The sequence below is a fragment of the Pelobates fuscus genome, chromosome 8 (assembly GCF_036172605.1).
Source record: "Pelobates fuscus isolate aPelFus1 chromosome 8, aPelFus1.pri, whole genome shotgun sequence".
NCBI classification, from domain to species: Eukaryota; Metazoa; Chordata; class Amphibia; order Anura; family Pelobatidae; genus Pelobates; species Pelobates fuscus.
The window spans coordinates 164,260,774-164,285,667 of record NC_086324.1 but is presented as its reverse complement, the minus strand read 5'-3'; the positions used below and the strand labels follow the sequence as shown (position 1 = coordinate 164,285,667).

Sequence of the window (24,894 nt, the reverse complement as noted above, 5' to 3'; positions counted from 1 at the left end):
ATTTCCCATTTAAAGGAACACTGCAGACTCCTAAAGCAATTTAGCTTGTGAGTAGTGTGTTCCCTTTCTTTGCAAAAAGTTTAGATTTTAATAGAAATTGGCACTTTTATAGTTGGGATACAGTGACAGAAAACTACACTTCCCTTGAGCCTTTGCGCTCGGTCGCGCAGGCGCACAAGTGGGAGGTGAAGCCGTGAGGCCGGACTGGGACTGCCAGATGATCCGCGGGCACGGACAGCCCTGATTGGCTGAAGCTGGTGTCAGTCAAACCCCGGGCGGGATCAAGTTCCCGGCCGCCTGTGCTGCGGAGAGTGGCGGCTGCTCCGGCTCTGGGACCTCAGACAGGATGATGAAGTTTCGGTTCAGGCGGCAGGGGCACGACCCCCAGAGAGAGAAGATCAAGCAGGATCTGTTCGCCTTTAACAAGGTAAGGCGGAAGGGGGGCTGGCTGGCTGAGGGTGATGAGTGCCCTATGGAGGGGGGCAAGGAATGGGGCCCCTTTATTGTGGGCTGGGGCTGGCTTTGCTCTCACCCTGTGTTCCTTAGAGTGAGGGGTGAGCCAGGGAGACCCTGTATTTATTAAACCCCTGTCTCTCCATGGGAGGCCTGGGGATCCCCCCTCCCACCCCCAATACTCTGGGAGCCCAAACTATTAACACTAGTGCCCAAATGTGGGGAGCAGAGGGATGTCCTGGGATAGAGACCCCCACCTACTGACCATAGGAATACATGGGACCCTAAATGGAGAGAGCAGAGGGATGTCCTGGGATAGAGACCCCCACCTACCGACCCTAGGAATACATGGGACCCCAAATGGAGAGAGCAGAGGGATGTCCTGGGATAGAGACCCCCACCTACTGACCATAGGAATACATGGGACCCTAAATGGAGAGAGCAGAGGGATGTCCTGGGATAGAGACCCCCACCTACCGACCCTAGGAATACATGGGACCCCAAATGGAGAGAGCAGAGGGATGTCCTGGGATAGAGACCCCCACCTACCGACCTTAGGAATACATGGGACCCCAAATGGAGAGAGCAGAGGGATGTCCTGGGATAGAGACCCCCGCCTACTGACCCTAGGAATACATGGGACCCCAAATGGAGGGAGCAGAGGGATGTCCTGGGATGGAGACCCCCACCTACTGACCATAGGAATACATGGGACCCCAAATGGAGGGAGCAGAGGGATGTCCTGGGATGGAGACCCCCACCTACTGACCATAGGAATACATGGGACCCCAAATGGAGGGAGCAGAGGGATGTCCAAGGATGGAGACCCCCACCTACTGACCATAGGAATACATAGGACCCCAAATGTGGGGAGCAGAGGGATGTCCTGGGATGGAGACCCCCACCCACTGACTATAGGAATAATTGGGACCCCAAAAGTGGGGATAAGTGGAATGTCCAGGGAAAGAATCCCCCACCTACTTACCATAGGGATACCTGGTCCCCACACATGTGGCTAGTAGAGGAGTGTCTTGGCATTGAGACCACCCATCTGGTGACTGTAGGTTTACATGGGTACCCCAAATGTGGGGGAGTAGCGATGTGTTGAAAAATAGAGACAAACAATTTGAGTGTTTTCTACCATTATTTTTTTTCGCACAAAGTATAGACCCTAGGGCTATGTGAGTCCAACTACAGTAGGGAGCAGATAGCTGAGACGCCCCAGTTACAAGAGACAATGGGATTGTCGGGGTGTAGTTTGACTCCTTGACGCAGCACACCATGGGGATCCTGGGATACAGAGTCTCCACTGATACAGGAAACCATAAGATAAAGAGAGAGAGCTTTGTTTGGATTTAACGAAGCCACCTGATAAAACAGACAACATGATTTGAGATGAATAATTTAGGAGTTTGAGACTCTCTCTTGTTGGGCTGTAGTAAAAACTCTTCCCCCAGTCAATGACACCAGGGGATGTTGGGGTAGGGGGGATAGTGACATCACCCTTATAGGAGACTAGATGATTCTGGGGTATAGTGGGACCCCATTGTCAGGTGAATATTGGTTGCTGGGAGGTTGTGTTGATGTGGTATATGAGGTAAGGTTTCAGGTTGTAGTAGGTGTGAATGACTCCACAGCGTTGTAAATGGAGTATAGTCCAACTCCGATACAAAGTATGTGTACTACTAAGACACTCTTTGTATAAAGCAATACTAGGTTTGGGTGTAATCGGACCCAGTAATGATGGTGGAAATATTCTGGGTTTTGTGTTTATGGGTGTTTAATTTGTTCCCCCTGTGTCCATGATGTCTGATCCATTGGTGTCCCCTCTAAATATCTAATGATCAGGCATATTGCTTTGCAATAAAGGTGTTTGGTGCCTTAGAGTCCTTCCCAGGAACTTTCTTTCTTAAGACTATGGAGATGTCTACTGTGACATCTCCATAGTCATACAAAGATTGGCATAAACTCTGATTTGTGGAAAAGGGCATCTCCAGCCGTGTTTCAAAACTCCTGCCCTGCCAGGAAGAATGCGTTGCCTGGCGCTAGTCAGTCTTCTCTGACTCCTAGGAATGGTACCATGTCGTATCGCAGACCTCTCTATGTACTACACATAGACATACACAAGCATCTGCAATGAATATGGCCATCAATCACTTTGTTAAAAGTCCTCTTCTGTGCTTTACCATGGTCAGAACACCATTCTTATTCATTTGTAAAGCATCCTGATAGTTAACTCTGTGTTAATGCAGGGGGTGCAGAGATTATTTGGTTGCCCATATGGGGCCCTTCTTGTAGGAACAGATGCAGATTAGTATGTCTGTTTAATTCTTAAGTACTGAAACTATGCCCACTATACTGTTTAAGCAATGTGATGGGCACACCTTTGGCTTTCAAAAATGTTAAAATCTGGTAAAGATGGCACAAGTGTGTTGTCCTGGCACTGGGAAGCCAGAGCAGAAAATTGTCCCTGTGAAAGGGGAAGGGTGGGGGTTCCTGTAATACCCCCACACAATGCAGCTGCAAGGCATTAACATATTCATGTCTCTCAAACTGCAAATCATGTCATATTGAAATACAAGGAAGGGAAAAAGCCTCTCCCTGTTTCTGCAGTTTAACCTCTATGATGCTAGATTGCACTCACTGGTACATTAAAACGCAGAATCTGACTTCTTTTTTTTTTTTTTTTTTTTTTTATCTGAATGTAAAACTTCCCTTTTCCCCTCTGGACTTGAACTTCCAGTTATGTTATCCACATTTTGAATTGTTTTTATGCTTCTTAAAATCAAGCAGTTTTGTGTCTGTATTTCCTTCCTTCCCTTGGCCCTCCTGCAGCTGATCCTGGCCCCTGGATACCTCCCACACTTACATCTTAAGGAAGAGTTCCACTTCCCTGAGTCAGAGCAAGCACTCCTGTATGGAATGAGACCTTGGCAGATGGCAGAGCTATGTGACCTGCTGGCCTGTACACAGAGCTCTTTAAATAAAGCACAGGAAGTCACAGTTTTAGAAATAAATCGGCTGTAACTAAATACGTGTGTTTGGCTCACGCTCAGGTGCATTTTATTTAATATTACTGACAAAATGTTTTGTGTACTTCCTGAGAGTTTTCCTCGATGTTCCTCATTGTTATCCAGTTTCTTTTATGAGATGAGATGCATCATTCCGAATTACGAGCTTAGGATGGTGTGTAGGATTTATTATTTGTGTGTAATTGCTGAGGGTGGAGTTTTTTGGCATGCCTCTTTTGTGCCACACTCTCTCCCCGGTACAGAAAGCGTTAATTTCCTGAACATCTGAAGAACCTGTAGATATCTGGCTCTGCTTTTCACAGTGCTAAGGCTCCCTATAATCTACTCTTCCTTTTCATCCGCTCTGCATGTGTTCCCTCTTAGCACTCAGTCTTTTTGGACATCTGTATGGGGGTTAAGAAAGGATTCCACAGGTCTCCATGGTAATTTCCATGCCAGTGAATAGCTGTGATGTCACAGTTTTTTGGCCATTACGTCACATGCAGGAGACTTGGTTTTCTAACTTTTGCAACCCACGTAAATTAACCTTCTCTCAAAGTAGGATGGCTAACCCCTTAATCTTGGTTTCCTGTAATGCAGAGCATCCTGGGAAAGTTAGTCCAGACCATCTGGAGTGCCCGAAGATAGGCTGCAGAGTGGCTCTCTTCCACTTGGGTACCAGTCTCCCTCCATCTCCATGATTATCCACTCTGTGTGACTGCTCCGGAGTGAGAGGATCCCTCCTCCCCCACTCCTCTTCAGGGTATTGTGTGAGTGCTCAGTGTTTTCTTTTGTGAGGACAAAAGCCCTATTTTATGCTGTGCTGGATTAGATCCTTTTGTGGGAACAATAGTTCTCCCTAAATATTTCTCCATCCCTTCCCCCTCTTTCCGTGTTTTTTTTTTTTTTTTTCCTCCAGAGAAATTGCTGCACGTAAAGGCGTCTGAAAAGCTTTGATTATTTAGTTAAAAAAAAAAAAACACAACAACTTGTGCATCAGCTCTGAACACCTTCCTAACATCACCTGCCATTTATCGCACTTCCAATGGTTGTGGTGGGTTGTTACATCTTTCCCTATTATCACTTGAGTTCAAACTTTTATTTTTTTTTTATTTACAGTTTCATATAAATAGAATATATTTTTTTTTTGTTTTTTTTGGGGGGGTTGAACTTCCTCTGATCAAGCTGAAAAGAAAGCGTTTTAAATACCAAGTGCAGTCTACAGGAAATGTTTGCCAGTGCACTTGTCTGATGCCTCTGGCTATATCACTTGTTTTATTGCCCATCCCTGACAGTGTGCTCTGTATCTAAACTGCCCTTCACCTTAGCCTGGAAAGGCTTTGTATACATTCATATTTAATTTGTAATATTTTTGTGATGTGGGTTTCCCCTGATGTCTTTCCCAAGGGTTAATGGGTTTGTTCACTAAGCTCAGATTAGTGACATTTGATGGAAATCTACAGGATTTTCTCCAGAAATGTCATATTTGATCTTGACCAAGTGCAATTCACAGCTTAATTCAGGGACATTTAAATTCAGCAAATAAACCTTCTGCTACAAACTGGGCTATTCCATAAAGCGGGCATTGTTTGGGTTCTAGGCTGTAATGGCTAAATTAAGAGAACCTGCCTTAAGGTTTTGAACTGGAATCCTCCATGGTAAGATCTGCCAAACATCAAACTTTTCATCTTGATGAATAACTTCATAAATAAAATCAGATTTGGATGTTTACAAATTACATACTGGAAAGATTTGTTTGCCATCTCCGGCACAAAGTGGAAACTTGTGGGTGTTTTTTTTATTTTTTATATTTATTTTATTTTTTTCGACACCTGCTGGCTGGAAGTATTTGTATCATAACATTTGTTTGTCCTAATTAGGGCCTCATTCACTGGATGAGCAAGCCAGCTGACGCTCTAAGCCAATGTACTCCATCCAAGCTTGTGGATGTGTTACTGTCACACAAGGGGACTTTTTTAAATTTATTTTCTTCTGTAAACCAATCAAATGGATGGCGTCAGGGGATTGCTGACACCATAACCACTACAGTGTACTCTGGTAGTAATGTTACTTGGCTTGCTCCTATTTAAGGCTAAGTGGACCTGACAGTGCTGCAAATCTTACACTTCTTCTGTCTTTTTTGCTTTGATTCAGAGTTGACTCTATCATGTTTGCAAATACAACTCCCTCCATAAAAGAGCCTTTATCCGATTTTAGTGCTGCCAAGAGTTAAAGGTGACTCAGAACAGCTAAAGCTTGCTTACTAGTACAAATATTTTTAGATTGGTATGAGGAAGGTGAGATTTACTCTTGGTTTTCCGAACTGATGGGTTGGACTGGAGATGCGGCGGGATCTTCCTGAAAGTTGGTTAAGAAAAGCTGGATAAACTGCCTATAGCCTTCTAGAACCTTTACATGTAGTGGTTATAGTGCTTAGCCTGTCATTTTAAATGAAAGGATCACTATAACATTAGGAATACAAACTTTTGGTTTTGTTGTCCATCCCCTCCCCCCTGTGGTGCATTAAAATGGGTAAGAGGTGTTTTTTTTTTTTTTTTTGCTATGCTAAACATGGCACTTTCTCTGAAACTGCTATGTTTACAGCAGGCAGGGTTAACCCTAGAGGGACCTGGCACCCAGACCACTTCATTGAGCTGAAGTGGTCTGGGTGCCTATAGTGGTCCTTTAAATAATTACTCCAGCCTTAAGAAAATGTCTTAACTTACTATGCCCTATAGAGCACTACTATTGGGTATTATAATCAGTAAAAATAAGTTTTCGTGCATTGAATTCAGCACTGGGAAGATGGTACCTGATCAATCTGCCCAGCTATATAATCTGTTGGTACGAGCATCAGCTAATCATATGCTGAGAGCCTATACCTAGCCAATTCAGAAACTCAGAGCATAAACTGATGCTGTTAGCTTATTCACGGCCCCATGTCCAAGGCTTCGTGATTGAATTAAACTTTGTGATAACATTTGTTAGTGTCTCTTTAAATTCATCCTGTGGCCAAAACACAGAAGTGTGTAATTGTAATTATTTTATAAATGGCAGGATTGATTGAATTCCTCTAAAACCGGGTGACCATCTTTAGTTTCTCTATAAGTCGCCTGCTCGCCCCTTCCCAGCTAATTTTTTGTGGGAGAGTAAGGGGAATTCGAGAAACGGTCTCTTTCCTGAAAATTACACCAATAAATAGATTGGAAATCACCTATAATTTGTTTTAAACTTCTTTTCATGAGATTCTCCATTTTCTGTTCTGTGACACAAGGCACAGCCCGGGCAAACATTACAAATGCCGAGAAATATCTCACTATTTCTCCTCCTCGCTGAATGCTTTCTGAGCTCCCTGGCAGTCCATGTTCACCCAGGGCAGTGAGCTTACATGGAGGCGTCCAGATGCATGAAAAACCTGTTAATGTATTTCAGTTAAGGAATAGATATTTGTCCAATAGAAGGATAGCTAAACATAATGTTCTAAAACCTGTAAGTGACATTTCCACTTTAAGTGTGTCAGTGAGAAAAAAAAAATAACTACCACGGAAACATAACTGTGCAACAGCTGCACCAAAACTCAGTGATCTAAATATTTTGGGAGTCCCATAAGTGCACCCATTGAAATTACAATTTGAGACTGGAAAACTTGGCTTCAAAGCTGAAGGCAAGCCTTGTAACAGCATCTTCTTATGGACTACTATTCTGATGACACTCAGCCAGTCAAGTGAAGCCTCATGGCAAATGTGGTGCACAAGCATCTGCAGTACCAAGGCTTGCAATCACTGGAGCTCCTTAGCACTGTATCCTAGAAATGTGTTCATATTTATGAGCTTTTCCTCGTGCTGTTGTAGTGTGCAGTGCATGCTGGGAGTAGCAGAGGGGTTGGCGTTTGCAGTAATTAGAATCAGATTTTTGGAGAGATAATTGATTCAGTCCGGATGCAGCTGCAATGTGATCTCATCAATTGCCGGGGAGAGCATCACTCAAACTACACCTTAAAATATTTTACTTCTCCCCTTTTGCATGCATTTTTAAAAACTCCCCTGGCAGGGGTTAGGCGGGACCCACATGTCTTATTGAGCTAATGGATTTAAACTTATTTTTGGGAGGAGGTAATCCCAAATGCCCTGTGCTCCTGCTCTTTTTCAGTAAACACCCCTACAATGCTATTTCAATGAGTAAGTTCAAGAAACAGCCTTTGCAGATGTGCAGAGCAGTTATCTGCAGATTTTTTTTTTCTCTCTGCTAATCTCAAATGACTGTTAATTAAAACAAACCATATCTGTAGTTATTCCCCAAACACTGGCAAACTAGTTGTGTGCGATTCTAGGTGTAATTTGAGGTGTGAATGGTTTATTAGGTGTCCCCCCCCCCCCCCCCCCCCCCCCCCCATATTTTATTAAAATCCTGTCTGGCTACTACATTTTAGGTAAACTTGTCAGACCCTGACGTAAAGCTCCGTATAAAAAACAATTTTTAGGACAAAGGGAACACAATGTGCATAAATGAACATACTACTAAAATAAAAGTACCCTGATTGCTACAGAGAACGTGACAATTACTTGGTAAAAAGCACGCTTGACCTGCTGTTCTGCAATTGGCCATTAAATGCCTAAATTGCAGGGGCTGTTGTATCTGACGAAGGACGGGAAGCACTCGGTAGAATATAAAACTAATCATGTGGACTTGTGTTTCCAAAATCATCATCACCTGCAGAATTGAAGAAAAATGCTAGGTGATCAATAGTTTTGAGGTTGACAATTGGGAGGGATGTTGCATAAGGCTGCCAATCCTCCAGGAACATGGTGATTCTGCGTATATTATTAAAACGCAACCCTTATGAATGAGAAACATTGCTCATTCTAACCATTTAATCTCTTTGAAGTGGTTATAGTGACCGGCACTGTCTCTCCATTAAGGTGCTAAACCATTTCTGAGCAGTTTAACCCTGAATGAGGGTCTCTGATCACCTACAGCTCAGCCCTCAATGCGAATATGGGTAAGACCGAGGTTACACACTTCCTTCTAGTCATTCCAATTCATACAGTAATGGACGCTCACTCCCCAGACATTCATTGCTGCTTGGGCAAATGCTACACAGTGAAGGGAGGGCACTAGGGGACTTCCCACACTATAACCACTTTAAGGCGTAGTGTCTTAAACCTAGTCTATTACCAAGCTCTTCAAATGAATAAGGCCATGACAGGATCCATAGGGAACATGATTCACCACCCCCTCCCCTTTCCGTGCCACTGATTATTCAGAAACGGAATACTTGTTTTTTATAAAGTACAGGTGTCCCATCCTTTGCAAATCCACAAAGTCCTCCTCCCATCTTCTCTCCAAATGTAAAATCTCACGTCCCTATATCTGACTAATTAGGGTGGCAAGTTTTTCTGTTTTGTGGTTTTATGTGCATGCTTTTTCTCCACGTGTGGTGGTGGTTTTTGTTTTTGTATATAATTTTTTTTCTTTCGTTTGGTTTTGTCTGTTGTACAACTGCAATTCTCTTTTTTTTAAATTCAGGCAGAAAGGTGGTGAAGCCATACTCCTTCCTCTTCACACCCACACTCCCACTCAATATCTTAAAATAACCTGCTGATTACTTGGTTTGAAGTGTATAGGAGTGAGTTCTTCGAAAGGGATTGTGGGATACTCTGTGAATGGCGAGGAAACTGAAATGTTCTCAATGTGTCCTGTTACTGCACCCCTACTCACTTTTTATATAATTTTGTTTTCTCTTTCTCCCAATCAGACAGTCGAACATGGATTTCCCAACCAGCCAAGCTCTCTTGCCTTCGACCCTTTACTTCGGATCATGGCCATTGGTGCAAAGTCTGGAGCTGTTAAAATGTATCCTTCACATTTGGCTGCCTGAATTTGCAGCTGTTGGACTAACACTCGTTCCACCCTTAGCCTGCAGCTGTCCGTTCCACAGTGTAAGAAAGAAGCAACGGTGTGACAGGACATATAGCATTGCTGCTTACTTTTTAAAACCAATTCTTTTAATCAGGTTCCTAACATTCCACAGTTTGTTTGTTCTCCTTTCAGTTGTGTCTCTAGAACAGAGCGAAGTGTGAGACATTAACCCTTTAAGGACACATGGCATGTGTGACATGTCATGGTTCCCTTTTACTCCAGAAGTTTGGTCCTTAAGGGGTTAAAGTGGCACAGTGGGCTCTATTTCATACAGCTTGTTGGCTCTCCCCCGATCACACTTGCAGCAGATGATGCACATGTCTGAAGTATGCCATACCCAAATCCACAATTTCTGCCAGGAAATTGTCTCTTTAAAGTTAAATAATATTTTTTTTTTTTTTTTGTGACTGTTCCTCATTCCATACCATACACAAACATTCAGACGTTCCTTCCATATTGAGACACTAACACTCACGCATCGGGGAGGAGGGGGGGTTAAACTGATTTACATGGTGTCAGGACTACCAGATGTGTACACGTTTTTATTTTAAGTAAACCTATTTTGCTTTCAGGCTGTACAAAGAAAGTGACATTGTTTCTCTCATTGACCTCAAATTCCACAAGCTGTCACGGACTCGTGCATGTGTGGCCAGTGTTAGTCTCTCATGTGGTCTTCTAGCGATTCCTTGTAATATTCCCCGCCTTCTCCCAGGTATATTTGTAAAGTAATTTGCCAAATCCTGTGATCTTTCTCCGGTTTCATGGGTAATTAGTGGTGGGGAGGGACCTGAACAATAGCCGCTCCTTAAAATCTTTTTCCCAAGAACAACTTAATACTCGAGGGAAAGGCAATCCCACCAATTGAACATATTAACCCATTCATGCTTTACATGGATTTCCTTGAAGACTTTCCTCCAGAGTCCTTAGTTTGTAGGATGGGTAACATTGTACTGTGCAGCTGAACATATACCGAGCCATCAGCTAGAGGTTATTTACTTCTGTTTTACACGGTAAGACCCAGTGCAGGAATGTCACATGCCTGGCCAGGGACTGTTTAACTACAAATCCCATGATGCTCTGCCATGAGGGGATTGTGTGATCTATGTTGGCCTCTCACTGTGCCCTGCACTGGATCCTGGTACGAAGTGGATACAAAGTAATTGCAGATAGGCAAGTTTTACTCAATCACAATCACACTGTATTCTCGTTGTTCCTTGGCGTTGTGATGTATATAAATGGGTTATACACCGGATGCTGAACTGTAGAGAATTGGAAAATAAAATTGTAGGCTAAAGTTGCTAACCTGTGACTACAGCAGAGTTAAAGAATTTACCAAAATCTGCCATTTTGGACTAAATTTAGCAATTCTGTTTGGAATTAATTGTGTTAGTTTTTTTTTTTTTTTTTTTTAAATGTTTTTTTTTTGGTGTGTGTGTGTGTTTCGTGTATGCCACTGATTGTGTTAAGGGTGATGAATCTGAAAAGGGGGGTCAGGGGAAATTGGCAGTCTCCAGGCAACATGCCCCCTGAATGGACAGAATCTGTTCAAACACAAGAGCTGGATCATGTCCCCCTCTCTATTCTGTCCCACTGAGTACTTGGTAAGAATCTGTTTCCATGGAAATGCATGTGAGGGGAGTTGCGAGGAGGTAGAATGAACTCCCAGCTAGCCAGGCGGTAGTGCCCTGTCTTGTGGATCCAGCTACTTTTTCTGAGGCTAAATTCTGGAAACTGAATGTTGGCTGCTCTGCAACTCTTGGCTGTCACCGGTCAGCCAGTCCTTGCCTTATCACTGGGAGTTAAAGAGCCATGACTCACACAACTGTAGGTAGCCCATTCTGTTAACAAATGCAAGATGCAGAATTAAGGTACATAACAGCGTACAAATAACGAGTAAATGACCTCTATGAGAGGCAAATGAGACTAAAAGGCGCCATGATCTCCCATGGCACCGGGTATCCGAGATAACTGCTGGCCCAGTATAGAAATCATGAGCCTAAGCCTCACTGTGTTGCTCTTAATTGAATAGCTAAAAGTCCGGTGAGAAGGCTGTAGTAAGCCATAGAGTCCATATGCTTGAGTAGACCTGGGTCCTTCTTTGGGTCGAGAGGGTCGGCTCCTCCCGCAGCCTCAGCTCCTCCATCTTGGTGTAGGCGAGGAGATATGTCCTGTTTCCAGTACAGAGGAACCACTTGTTTGGCCACGTTTTCAGATTCGTTGGTGATGGATTTCTTATATTGTGAGGTATGAGTCATTGCGTAATGCATGAGGAAAGGGGCCAGGTGGAAGGGTGGGGAGTTGTCAGAGAATTTCTTTATTATAGAGTATGAATCTTCCACCAATATGGTACAATAAAGGGGCATTCCCACCAAATATATAGGAAGGTGCTCTTGGCAGAGTCGTCTAGGTTTGGATAAATTGCCTCCAGTATTTGTGGAGTTCTGTACCACATGGTAAGTATCTTGCAGGCTAGGGTGCAGTGATGCATGAAGTCACATATCTTAAACCACTGAGCAGAGGTGAAAGTTTCGCCTAAGGTGATTATTTTTTTTTGCTCATGAATGGAGGAGATATGGTCAGTTTTGTCTCGGTTGGAGTACATGTTGGAGAAATGTATTCTTAAACAAAGTCCATTGTATTTGACTGCGTGTAACAAACTATCTCAATTCTTATGCCTTTTTATCTGTCCCCTTTTGAGCTGATTGCCGAAAACGTATTTTTTTTTTTGCCCATATTCTGTGAACTTAAAGTTTTGAAAAAGCAACACCATTTCTCCACAAATTTTGGCATTAAGTGAACATGCTGTCACAGTATCACTCTCAGCCAGCCCAGTACAGGAGAGTATTCACCGTATTTCCTCCTTCCTTCAGCTGAGCTCTGCATGCGGGGGGACTCTCATTGAGGGGTGACTTGAGGTTTTGATCTAATTGGCTGGCAGCTAGCGTTTCAGAATGCAGTGACTGGGAGAGCAGAGTGTCATCGGTAAATTACAAGACTGATGCCAATTATCAGAAATATGCAGAATATTGGCTATAGTAATTGATGGAATCAATAATCTGTCCTTTTCTTTTTTTGGGCGATTGGTATTTCATAATCTTTCTGGGGAAGTTGTCTCCCCCAACCTCCCATTTAATTCTCTTAATCTGGTCTCCTAAACATGGTTGAGAAATACAGTGCACTGGCTCTGCGTTACATTATGAAGGCTGTGCTTTCTCTATATATTGCTCGTCTCGTGATGGTAATCGGGTGCGTTTACACAGCTGTCTTTGTGCTGGTATTATCCAGGTCACAATCTCCAGCCATGCCTGTTTTTTGAGAAACTTTTTTTTTTCCCCTTCATTTTTCTCCATTACAAAGGAGGATTGTTCCCGCAGCTGTGTCTGACAGTGGCTCTGAGTAATGGCCTGTGTCAGCTCATGACAGTTCTGCAGAGTCCCTTCCTGGCCCAGTACCCTGTGTGACCCGTGGCTATATCTGTATAGATCCGAGGTGTGGTGGAGACAGTGACGCAGTGCTCTCTGGGATTTAGCACTTGCTGCATTTGATGACTTGTTAATGCCACTGAGCCCTGACCCCACAATAAGGACATGGCTGTCACAGGAAGCACTAGGCTTAGTAAGCGCTGTTAACTGTTTGAACACCAGAATAGATTGCTCCAATGTCTACGGCAAGCAGACGCACGATATGTGTAGTAAAGCGAACCTGAAATGATGGAGTTAATTATCTGGGTGATGTTTGTGGGCTGCCATTTGGATGGAAACTCCTCAGAGACTTGTTGGTAAAATAAGAGCATTGGCATTAAAGGCCCTGCTGGTGCCATTTTATAGAGCAGTTATGTGTGGGTTAATTTGGAGTTTAAAGAAGTGTACCCCAAATGATTCAAAGTATAGTAGTGCTTTATGTACGATTTTAAGAATGGTCTTCTGTCAATTCAATGTCCGCTTTAACTTCTATTGGACTCGATTCCCCTTAAAGTATATCCTGAATTGTATCGTGCACAGCATGGAACCAGTGAGAAAGTGGGTCAAGCATTGCTCTTAAACAGTATGTACTGAAGGGTACTTTTGCAGTCCTAATATATTTTTTTTCTTGTGCATAGATCCAATGCTTGCCCAAGAAGCTTACTCTATATCCAATACTCACTGATCTATAGATTTTCAGCATTTCTAGCTAATACACAGCTGTTCTAAACCATAACAGACCATGCTATTTATATTGTCTGCTTTAGTCTGCCCCAGTAAATGTCAAAGCGAGGGTCTCGTTATTAACTATTTGTTATTGGTTTGTTGGGTCGATGGATCGTGAGTCCTGTTCTATGAGATCCCTGGGGACAGGGCAGCTTTGGAAATCAGAGAGCTTAGCTGGGGGTTTCAAGCAGATCATGTGATTAAGTCTCATGTTAACTTTTTTTTAAAGGGCCTGTAGTCATGGCAACAAGCTGCAGAGGTAGGGTGTTAAAGTTTAGGTAGAGGAGGGGCTTGGCACTGCCTTCTTTACTACATCCTCCTGTTTTTAGGATTGTAAACATTCCACCTGCAATGTGTGGTTGTATATTTATGTGCGTTTTCTATAGATAACGTGGCAGTCTCCTGGCAGGGATTTGACTCTGAGCTGCTTTTTATTGTTGGATTTCATACAGCCACATGTTGACTTTGCCAGCACAATGTGCAGATCTTCATAGCTGCGCGTGGGATCATGATCTAAATCCTGGACATATACTTTAGTGTGTGTTTGAACCTTGTAGCGGAGGGGCTGAGCGGAGATAAGTTATCTACAATCTTGCTGTAGATATAGAGCAGAGCTGGGTACGCTGCGTGCGCAGAAACTAGATTAAACCAAAAGACTTGTCATCAAAATGCAATAAGGCCAGTTAACCCGACCACAAAGCAGACTTATGGTTTGTTCTACACCACTGTCTGGCTGCCAGCCAGAGCCTGTAATATCTTAATATCTGACCTGGAATGAACAGGGGGAAACAAACTGATAGACTAGTTCCGCCTCCCCAAAAATAAATCATTCTGTGCAACGCGTTATCCATTAAGCTTGGGCCCCCCCCCCCCCCCCCCATTATAGGATGCCGTTTGTAAATACTTTTTATTAAGGAGTTTTTACAATTCTAATGAAGCCAGAACAAAAATGATACTGAAATATATAAACAATATAAAACTGGGGAATAATGACAGATCTAGCAATCCAGAAGTACTATTTATTGCTATGAAAATATCACATGTATACATGTAAATTCTCCTTTTTATTTTTTTATGCCCCCTCCACTCACATGCAAATAGTCCATTAGTTGCTGTTAAGGATTCTGAGTGATCTCTCAAATTCATTTTTGTTTATGTATATTGCTGGAATTTTTGGAAATCTGCCTTGGTGGGTGGGTGTGAGCCTCCCCTCCTCCCTATCTACAACTTTAAACCTTTTGGGTGAGCCCAACCTAGTTGCTCAGCTAATAAATGTCTGTTCTCCCACGTCATTCCTTCTGTTAAATATCCAGTATCCATGGGGAGCCAGCCCTCCTGTTGTATACTAGGCTAGAGTTAAAGGGGCTGTAATCTATATACATTACTAGAGTTTGGGTGAAAAAATGAATCCGCTCGTATGGTACTTTTCTTAAATCCGTAAAGCATACGTGTGTTATTTCAAACTTATTGCCAGGATCTTATTCACGTTATTTGTGGCTGTGTAGAAAGCAGACCCAATGCATTGCATTTTATTTTCTAAACATTTTGCTCTTTCCCAGTACCATCAACATGTTGTAGACCAGCAGCCAGTTTAGTAATCATTGGATGTGCTGAATCTCTTGTCCTAAAGGCAAACGTGCTCAGTGACCCATTCTTTCAAGGCATTACTGCTATTGTGACAGTCTGTCTGCTGAACATAATGTGCCCGTTCCAACTAATGAGACTTCATTAAAAAAGCATGGAGACCTAGTCCTGGCTCCTGAAACACTCTCTTGGCTCTGGTGCATTGCATTTTAATATCTGAACTCTCCAGATCCATTTGCTCATTGTACAATAATGGATGGGGGTCCGATTGGACCTCTGTATGTGCTGGGCCAATAACTTAGATTGGATTCTTCATGGGGCTTTCCCTTAATTCTCCAAACAATCTGATAAATTCGCCGACCTATTGAATTGTGCAATGGTCCGATTTAAACTTCAAAATTCCAAGTATTCCTGTTAAAATGCTCTATTTTAACCTCCGAAACAGACCGCTGTCACTTGCGTTGTCTTCCAGTACTTTCCTTAATCTGATTTCTGCAGCTACGGCGCTCCAGGCGTGGAATTCACAGGGCTTCACAACGACATGGCGACCGTCACACAAATGCATTTCCTGCCGGGACAGGTAGGCTTCTGTAGACACTTCTATTGTACAAACGGTGGATTTATGTGTGCAGTTTTATTTATTTTATTTTTCGTTTCCTTTGCTGCTTGTTATCAGATTTATTCATTTAAACTAGGAACTTTGTAGAATTGGAAATGTAAAGCACAATTTAGAAAAAGAGGTGTGAATAAAACCAAAAAACTTAAAATCTGACCCAATAAGGGATGGCTTATGGCCTACCGCTGCTTTCATTAGTACCTTTTACGTTGGCTAGCTTGGTAGCCAGTCTGTGATGCCATTGTCTTTCAGATCTATTAGAAATGTAAAAGTAAAAAAATTGTTTCGGAAAGGGAGGAAATTCTCCTTGGGAGCCAGACTAAAATCCCATGATGCTCAGCAGTCACCCTAAATCAATGAAAGCTGGTCTGGCTGGGCACATTCAGAGCTTGTAGAAACAGAGGCGAGACTGAAATCTCCTAACCAGGACCTCTTAAGATGCGCAGTTATGGTAGTCTCTGAAATCTGCTCTGGTAATCTTTTAGTCTAGTACAAATGAAGGCAAGATCTAACCTCTTAATCCTTTAGGGTCGCCTTATCTCACTGCTGGATGATAACACGTTACACCTGTGGCAGCTGCAGCACAAAGATGGCTCCTCTCACCTGGATGAAATCCGCAGCTTCACTCTCCCGGGACGGCCAGGGTTCGACTGTGCTAAGTACTCAAAAACCTTTTCTCTCTCACGCTTGTCTGTCTAAAAATGGGTCATGGGGGACTTGAGATAACGTGTCTCAATCTTGAACGGATCTGCTATTGGTGGAATGGGTTAGAGTCAACCTGACACTGACTTTTAAGCATCATGGGATATGAAGTGTTTCCATAGCCCGTAAGACTGATTCAGTGGTAGGTGGCACTATTATGGCCCCAGTTTAACGTCCGCATGTTATTACAGAGTGGGGTACAGCAGTGTTGCCCCAAATCTTTGTGGATTCTAGATGCTGTGAACTAGAAAACCATGACTCAACCAGGCTGATAATGATTTATACTAAAATCCTCCTGATTGCTGGTGTCATCACCTTTTAACCCCTTAAGGACACATGACGTGTCTGACATGTCATAATTCCCTTTTATTCCAGAAGTTTGGTCCTTAAGGGGTTAAAGGGACACTATAGTCACCAGAACAACTACAGCTTATTGAATTTGTTCTGGTGAGTAGAATCATTACCTTCAGGCTTTTTGCTGTAAACACGGTCTTTTCAGAGAAAATGCTGTGTTTACATTAGTCTAGTGATCACTTCACTGGCCACTCCTCATATGGCTGTTAGAGATCCTTCCTGGGTCATGGTTGCCTAAAACTCATCCAAACATTCAGTGTCTCCTCCCTCTGTATGCAGACACTGAACTTTCCTCATAGAGATACATTGATTCAATTCATCTCTATGAGGAGATGCTGATTGGCCAGGGCTGTGTTTGAATCGTGCTGGCTCTGCCCCTGATCTGCCTCCTGGTCAGTCTCAGCCAATCCTATGGGGAAGCATTGTGATTGGATCAAGCCACCACTTCTGATGTCAGCAGACTGCTTGTGTTTTCTGAGGCAAACCGCATGCAGATCTGCAGCTTCTGTCTTGAATACAGTATGATTTCACTATATTTAGGGAGGCATGAGGGGCCCAGGGGGGCTAGATGGTGGTTTTAACACTATGGGGTCAGGAATACATGTCTGTGTTCCTGACCCTATAGTGACACTGAAAAGTCCTGCTTTTTGCTGTAGTGCCAGGCTTAAGCTGTGAATGGTTGAAAGTTCTGTTTCATTGCTCTTGCTGATTACAGTACTTTCTTATGTGGACAGGGCAACCAGATCGAATTTATTTAATTTTTTCACGTTATGTTGAGAATGTACCCTTGCTGTTCATGGTCGATTAGGGTAATGTACAAGCGTGAGGGTGTAAAAGGGCTCACGGTGGTGACGGTGAGGCTCACAATGGTGGCATGCACATTGGTACTGGAAACTTCATTGCTGATATTTAGCGGGGGTCATTATTTATTTTGTATGTATTTTTTTTAAAGTGAGAATTCAAAGTGAATCTCAAAGTCTAGGTAAAAATAGCGGTTTCCAGTTCAGTTACTGTTAGCCCTTTAAATTTGAAATTCACTTGGAATTCTCACTTTAGAAAGGGGTGTTATTTATTTTATATTTTTATACAGGGTTATTTAACATTAGTTTCCATGGTAACTGCTTCTAATTCAGCTGTTTGGCCCAAAATACCTATTTATTTCTATGGTTCTTTTTTCACTATTCACTCCTCTCTCGTTTTAAAGAGGAACTTCCCCCTTTTCTCCCTGCTTTTATTAATTTATAAACTTTTTTTTTGGAATTCCAACCCCTGCCCCCAAGATGGCTACTGGTATGCTTGTTAAAAATAAAATCCTTTTTGGAAGCCGGAATCTGACCATGTGTTCCTTGTGATGTTTGCAGTTCCCCTCCCAGCACTACACGTGTGACTGTGATTCTAGTAAATGCCGCGTGCAATATGGCTGCTTTGGGGACAGAAGGTGGTGGTGTGTACTTCCTGCAGCTACCCAGTTTGAGGCTCCTGGAGGATCGGACCCTGCTTCCAGATGAGGTCTTACAGAGGTGAGAACAGGTTTGACACGCTGCCATCACCTGAACAGGTGCCAAATAATACTGCACCCCCCCTCCCCTTATCACCTTTAAAAAAAAAAAAAAAAAAAAAAAAAATACTATATGGTTTGGGATGACTGTAGTCGAATTGAATTACTTTATTTTTTTAAAAAATTTGTGGCTTAAGGTCACATTTCCAGACAAACTGACTAATGTCCTTTCTTGTCAGTATGCCAGAGGAGCATCGCTGTGGGAAGTCACTGGGTCCTGTGGAGTCTTTACAAGAACATCCTCAACAGCCAGGAAGGATTCTGATTGGTTACAGTCGAGGACTGGTGGCTCTGTGGAACCAAGGGGATCACAAAGTGGAACATGTCTTCCTGGGCAATCAGGTAACAAGGCCAAAATCTTTTAACTAAGTGACCTCTTTAACCTTTCAGGGTTAGAAAGCAGCAGGAACGAATGGCTTTATGTGCTAATACAAGGAACACCTTGATATTATTGGCTGTAATAAATATGCTTAGATTAGAAACTGTCGAGCCAATGGCTTTTAACACCTTTTTTTTTTTTTTTTTTTTTTTTTTTTAATATTCTGTTTCTGTGGCTGTCATTTAGATTTTACTTTACGGTGTCTCTTTACGAAACATTGAATTGTTTTGAGAGCCATATAGACTGCTATGGGGGGATGGGGGGGGAGAATCCTATCCCATTTGATAGATTTTAGGCTAAGAAAAAAAAGTTCTTAAATACAAAGCTGTACCGGGGTTATGTACACACTCTCCCTTAAGTTGGTTCTTGGTCATTTCCACGTTCTACAAATGTCTTCTTAAATAAAAATTTAATAGTTTTGACTCAGGCCAGTGTGAGGTGGTTTAAAATGCTGATTAACACATTTTGGCTCCTAACGTGGCTCTGTGTGTCTTTTGCAGCAGTTGGAGAGCCTTTGCTGGGAAAGCAGTGGGAACTCTTTTGTCAGCTCTCACAGTGATGGTGGTTACATGGTGTGGGCGGTAGGTGGAAGCTCCCCCACCACAACGCAGCCGGTTACCGCTACCATACCTTACGGTGAGCTCAGATTCCATAATTTAACAAATTCATTTATTTTTTTTAATCTGTAGTTGGTTTTGTATCATATCAGATCATACTGCTTGGTTGTCGTGAGTGGATTTCTTACACTTTGTCTTTAAAAAAAAAAATAAAAAAAAAAAAAATGTTGTGGACTGTGGTGTGACTTTTCTCCCAGGAGCTTCTAGAGCAAGGGTGCCCAATAGGTAGATTCGCAGATGTAGAACTCCATCTCCCATGATGCTTTTGGATTGTCTTTAGAACGGCAAAGCATCATAGTTTTAAAACATCTGGATATCTACCTATTGGGCACTCCTGATCTAGATTGATATTCATGGACAATACTTCTCCCTCTAGTTGCTGTTGTCTGAATAGACCGTTACTAGATGGGGGACAGCAAAACATCTAATCTTGTCCTGTCGATTCATTAGATATCCCGGTGTGGGTGAGATTACCAGCTAAACTATCTGTTGCATATTCATTTTACAGAGAACAATCACTCGGGTCACTTTGTAAATGTAAACTTCAAAACTTTCCATTATTCCTTCCTTGTGCTCACCATGTAATGTTAAACAGCAGCCCTCTGAGTATTTTGGGGTTAATGTTTGAGCTGATCCAGCACTCTGCCCTGTACTGTCAAAAACTGGACGACAAACACGCACAAGTCAAAGTTCTATTTGCTGCTGTCACCTTCTCCACTCGTACTCTCCAAAGATCTAATTTAGTTCATTGTCCTTCCTTTTCACCACTGCATAGGGAGGAAATCCGAAACCTTTTTAGATTTTCTTGACCACGCACACCATTCTCATAGCATTGTTTAATTTTCTCACTGTAACGTGACACCTCTGGCTTGCCCACTTTAAATGCTTTGCGTCTGAAATGTTTAATTTGGACCGACTGTTTCCTGTATAATATCACTGTAAGTTTATTGAACTCGAGTTGGAATTTCATCAGATCTGCTCTATAACATGATGATTGAAGCAGCGTACGAGAGACTTGGGTCCTCATTATATCGTAAAACTGGAACAGTATATTGTTTAGATCTGGTGTACTTTTCATAGTGACCCTTGATGTAACATTCTAGTTGTTCCCATGGGGAGCCATGTGAATCCTAACCAGCACATTCTCTCAGCTTGAGTTGTTTGCATAAATTTAAATATCCATCTTATTTTACACTTCTAATTTTTTGCAAAATAACTGGTGTAAGATGTAACCTTTTTATAAGGGAAGGGAGACTGTAAGCACTATATCATTTAATCTCATGGAGTTCCCTGAAACTCCCCCTCCATTCAGTGTTGAACATTTAAATTGAATACAAATGTCTCTTTTGAATTAATACTCCATAATGCTTTAACAAGTTGTCCACTTTGATTTGATTAAGTGTGATGCACAAACTTATGATCTTGATGATTGTTTACATGAATTCTTCCCTTGCTCTCACACCAAACGTAATATTTGTAGCACAGTGTCAAGTATACTTTTTATTTTTTTCCCAGGGCCTTTTCCTTGCAAAGCTATAAACAAAATTCAATGGAAATCCAGCAGTTTGGGGTATGTATTTTGTCATATTTACTGTGTTTACCATGGTGTCTTTTGATATTATTTAGCCGTATACAGTCTTTTTGTAGATGTTCTGCATAGTTGACTTCAGAGATACAATAGGCAAACAGATGCAAAGGGGAACGAACGTTCCTGTCCCATACAGACTACAACGATACCTCTTGGATAAAAGAGATCCTGTAGGCTGTAGACCTGCCATTGTGTGAGATACTCTGCATTACTCCCATTTTTTTTTTTTTTTAATACAACTGTGCAATAGTATGAGGGGGTATAGTAAATACATATAACTTAGGTCATCACTGCTTTGTTGCTGCGATATCGAGGCTCAATAGTAGTACTCTCCTTCTAAATGTTTCCTGCAGGAATCACTTTATTATATTTAGTGGTGGCATGCCACGGGCCAGCTATGGAGATCGACACTGTGTTACCATCCTGCAAGACAAGAACCTGGTCACCTTGGACTTTACATCCCGGGTTATTGACTTCTTCACAGTGTGTTCCCTCCAGAGTGAGGATGGTACGTATGTGTATTGTTGGACCACTTGATAAATGTTGTTCTGAAAACCTGGTGGCTTTTGTTTAAAAAGAACTTCTGTCCCAGAATGTGGGGCAGTGTCTGTGGAATGTTCCTGCTGATTACCCTGCATTTGAGACTTGGGGCCAAAAAATAGACGTTGCACACAGACATCATTTTTGGTATGTTGACAATGTTCCTCCTTTCTTTCTGTTTCCTGTAGGGCTAGACAATCCCACTGCCCTGGTAGTCTTGGTGGAGGAAGAGCTGGTAGTGATTGACCTTGTATCTCATGGGTGGCCCACGATTCCTTCGCCATACTTGGCCCCGCTCCACTCTTCAGCCATTACCTGCTCCTATCACCTCTCCAATGTGACCCTCAAGCTGTGGGAGAGAATAATCAGTGCGGGCAAGCAACAGAATCCTCTACTCTCTTCCGTAGTGAGTATATAAATATTAATGAAAGAAAAGCACTTGTTCTAATTGTACTTTGATCTCTGTCTCAAAATGTCCATTAAAACTTAGCCCTGGCTTTCTTTTCTTCTTGTCAGAGCTGGCCAATAGATGGTGGAAAAAACCTAGCGGAGGAGCCAGCGCAGAGAGGACTTCTTCTCACTGGGTATGACTAAATGAATGGTGCTTTCAAATTAGGAACGTTAAGACACCTGAGCTTGCTTTCTATATGGTTCATATTTTTACTACCAAGTATTGTTGGATTGCATGAGACTTTAATTTGACTAACCTGGTACTGGTCTGATATCCCTGCTGACTGCAGATTCGAAATCCAATTTGTATTTATTTTTTTATATTTTTTTGAATCATTTGAGATCAGTACTGAATGAATTGCATATATACTATATACCCCCTCCCATCCCTGCACGAAGTGGAGGGTGAAGTCCTGATAATGGGACAACACTATGTAGATGAGTAGCAAGGTTCTTACTTGTTGTGTGGGCTGAACTTCCCTCCTGTTTACATTGGCAATGACTCAAAAAGCGTGACAAAACTGGAAAGCGTTTTGGGAATCTTTGTTTTTATTTTTTGGCAAAACATAGGAGCCTAATCTAAAATCATCATCCAGTGTTGGAAGAGTGGCTCCAGCTGTGTGGGGGAGAGGTCCTTTAAGCACTCCCTCTCGGCAAGAACAGTGGGATCATCATCATCAGCCAGGCCTGTGGCCATCTATCTTGTGCAGTCCAGACCATTCAGCCGTTACTGGGAAGGGGGGTTATTTTAAAGAACCTATAATCTATTGCATATTTGTACTCCTCCTTTTTAGATTATCTATCATTCTGCTCTTTACCAAATCTGTACCCCATCTGCTATAGCTTTAGCAAACACAAGCTTTTCATTATGAAACCTATAGAAGTACTTCTGATTCTGCACTTTGATATCCCTTTAAGTGTAAGACTGTTCATGCCCTGCTTTTGTGTTTTCTTTCATCAGCCATGAAGATGGGACTGTACGTTTCTGGGATGCCTCTGGAGTTGCCTTGAAGCCCCTCTATCGCGTAGGGACAGCGGGTATTTTCCAGACAGACTGTGACCACAATGAGAGTTTAAACCAGAGCAACGAAGAGGATTGGCCTCCTTTCCGTAAGGTATCTAGCATGTCCTCTTCTGGGCCAGCGGCTCTGTGGCAAGATAATATTTGTCTCAGTGTTGTGTCCAATACAGTATCAGCCTTTGTCCATGGCCTGGTCTAGTAGGGTAAGAACCCAAGCATGCTGAACGTCAACGTCTGGTGTGTTTATTTTTTATTTTTTTGCAGATCTTCTGTATCCATCTTAGCACAACGCGGTGTTAGCAGCCAGATCTGTTGCACACTTAAAGGACCACTATAGTGCCAGGAAAACATACTTGTTTTCCTGGCACTATAGTGCCCTGAGGGTGCCCCCACCCTCAGGGACCCTCTCCCGCCGGGCTCTGGGAGAGTAAAGGGTTAAAACTTACCTTTATTCCAGCGCCAGGCGGGGAGCTCTCCTCCTCCTCTCCGCCTCCGATCCTCCCTTTTGGCTGCATGCGCGGCAAGAGCTGCGCGCATTCAGCCGGTCTCATAGGAAAGCATTTACAATGCTTTCCTATGGACGCTTGCGTGCTCTCACTGATTTTCACAGTGAGAATCACGCAAGCGCCTCTAGCGGCTGTCAGTGAGACAGCCACTTGAGGATTTGGAGGCTGGATTAATCCTATTCTAAACATAGCAGTTTCTCTGAAACTGCTATGTTTATAAAAACAAAAAAAGGGGGTTAATCCTAGAGGGACCTGGCACCCAGACCACTTCATTAAGCTGAAGTGGTCTGGGTGCCTAGAGTGGTCCTTTAAGCAACAATTCTGGCATTCAGGCAGGAAATGCTGGCCACATTCTGCCTTACAACATCTCTTCATTCCCAGATGCTAAATAGTTTTCTTGCTTGAAACACCTCCCCACCCAATGTTATCCTGCTCCCACCCTGTGTCTGTTCAACTAAACAGAACAGGAGAACTGTGTGCATTGTTGCGTGTTTTAAAAAAAAATAATAAAAAAAGTTTTTTTTTTTTTTTTTTTATATTTTTGACTGTGCTTTAGCAACCAACACATTTTATCTGCTCATTTTCCAACTCCCTGACAGTTTAAGAAAGCGGTGTGCTGTCATGGAAGTCTTAGACTGTAGCCTGGCCACACGCATTCAGTGATAGAATATGTCCATCTGCCTTTCAGGTTGGATGCTTTGATCCATACAGTGATGATCCACGCCTGGGTATACAGAAGATTGCCCTCTGCAAGTACAGTGGCAAAATGGTGGTGGCTGGCACCGCAGGGCAGGTAAGGGTTAACTTATTACTTCTGCTAAGTCCTGTGGCTGGAACCCATGGGATCTAGTCTTCACAAATCTGGTCTGTGATATATTTACAGGTTCTGGTGATGGATCTGAGTGATGAGAAATCTGATCACTCAATAGGCGTGGCAACTGTGGACCTCTTGCAGGACAGAGAAGGCTTCACGTGGAAAGGCCACGATAGACTGACTCCAAGAAACGGTTCACTGTTTTTCCCACCTGGGTTCCAGACAACCCTTCTGGTTCAGTGTATGCCACCAGCCGCTGTGACCGCTGTATCCTTGCACTCAGAGTGGAGTCTTGTGGCATTTGGCACTAGCCATGGCTTTGGGCTCTTTGATTATCACCGAAGGAGTCCTGTGCTTGCAAGGTAACCATGGGCTGCAGATTTTTCAATACTGGGCAAAAATAGCTTGACTTCACTTAATTAGTCCTTTCAATACACTGAATCTATCCCCGAAGAGACCGATACTGATAGGGGTACATGAGGAACCAGAGACAGACATACTAATGGCCTACCTTTGTGTGTAAAAAGTGACTCCTTATTGCCATTTTACACACTCTCTATTCCATATATGGTTGTCAGGGGTGATGAACAGAGTG

At 42.7% G+C, this 24,894-nt stretch overlaps 1 protein-coding gene across 3 annotated transcripts in view; it reads left to right on the top strand.

Annotated features, from left to right (window-relative positions):
- Positions 1–259: 259 nt before the first annotated feature.
- Positions 260–24,894, top strand: part of LLGL1 (LLGL scribble cell polarity complex component 1) — a 32,501-nt gene continuing 7,866 nt past the window's right edge. For 2 of the 3 annotated variants that reach the window (XM_063430652.1, XM_063430651.1), the window contains exons 1-14: positions 260–427; positions 9,220–9,317; positions 15,653–15,734; positions 16,299–16,429; positions 18,188–18,346; positions 18,564–18,726; positions 19,264–19,399; positions 20,896–20,950; positions 21,322–21,476; positions 21,697–21,914; positions 22,025–22,092; positions 22,920–23,073; positions 24,174–24,278; positions 24,369–24,661. In XM_063430652.1, the coding sequence (XP_063286722.1) occupies positions 347–427; positions 9,220–9,317; positions 15,653–15,734; positions 16,299–16,429; positions 18,188–18,346; positions 18,564–18,726; positions 19,264–19,399; positions 20,896–20,950; positions 21,322–21,476; positions 21,697–21,914; positions 22,025–22,092; positions 22,920–23,073; positions 24,174–24,278; positions 24,369–24,661 (1,898 nt within the window). In that variant the 5' untranslated portion in view covers positions 260–346. The remainder of the gene's footprint in view (positions 428–9,219; positions 9,318–15,652; positions 15,735–16,298; positions 16,430–18,187; positions 18,347–18,563; positions 18,727–19,263; positions 19,400–20,895; positions 20,951–21,321; positions 21,477–21,696; positions 21,915–22,024; positions 22,093–22,919; positions 23,074–24,173; positions 24,279–24,368; positions 24,662–24,894) is intronic. The other variant, XM_063430653.1, reaches the window with a different exon arrangement.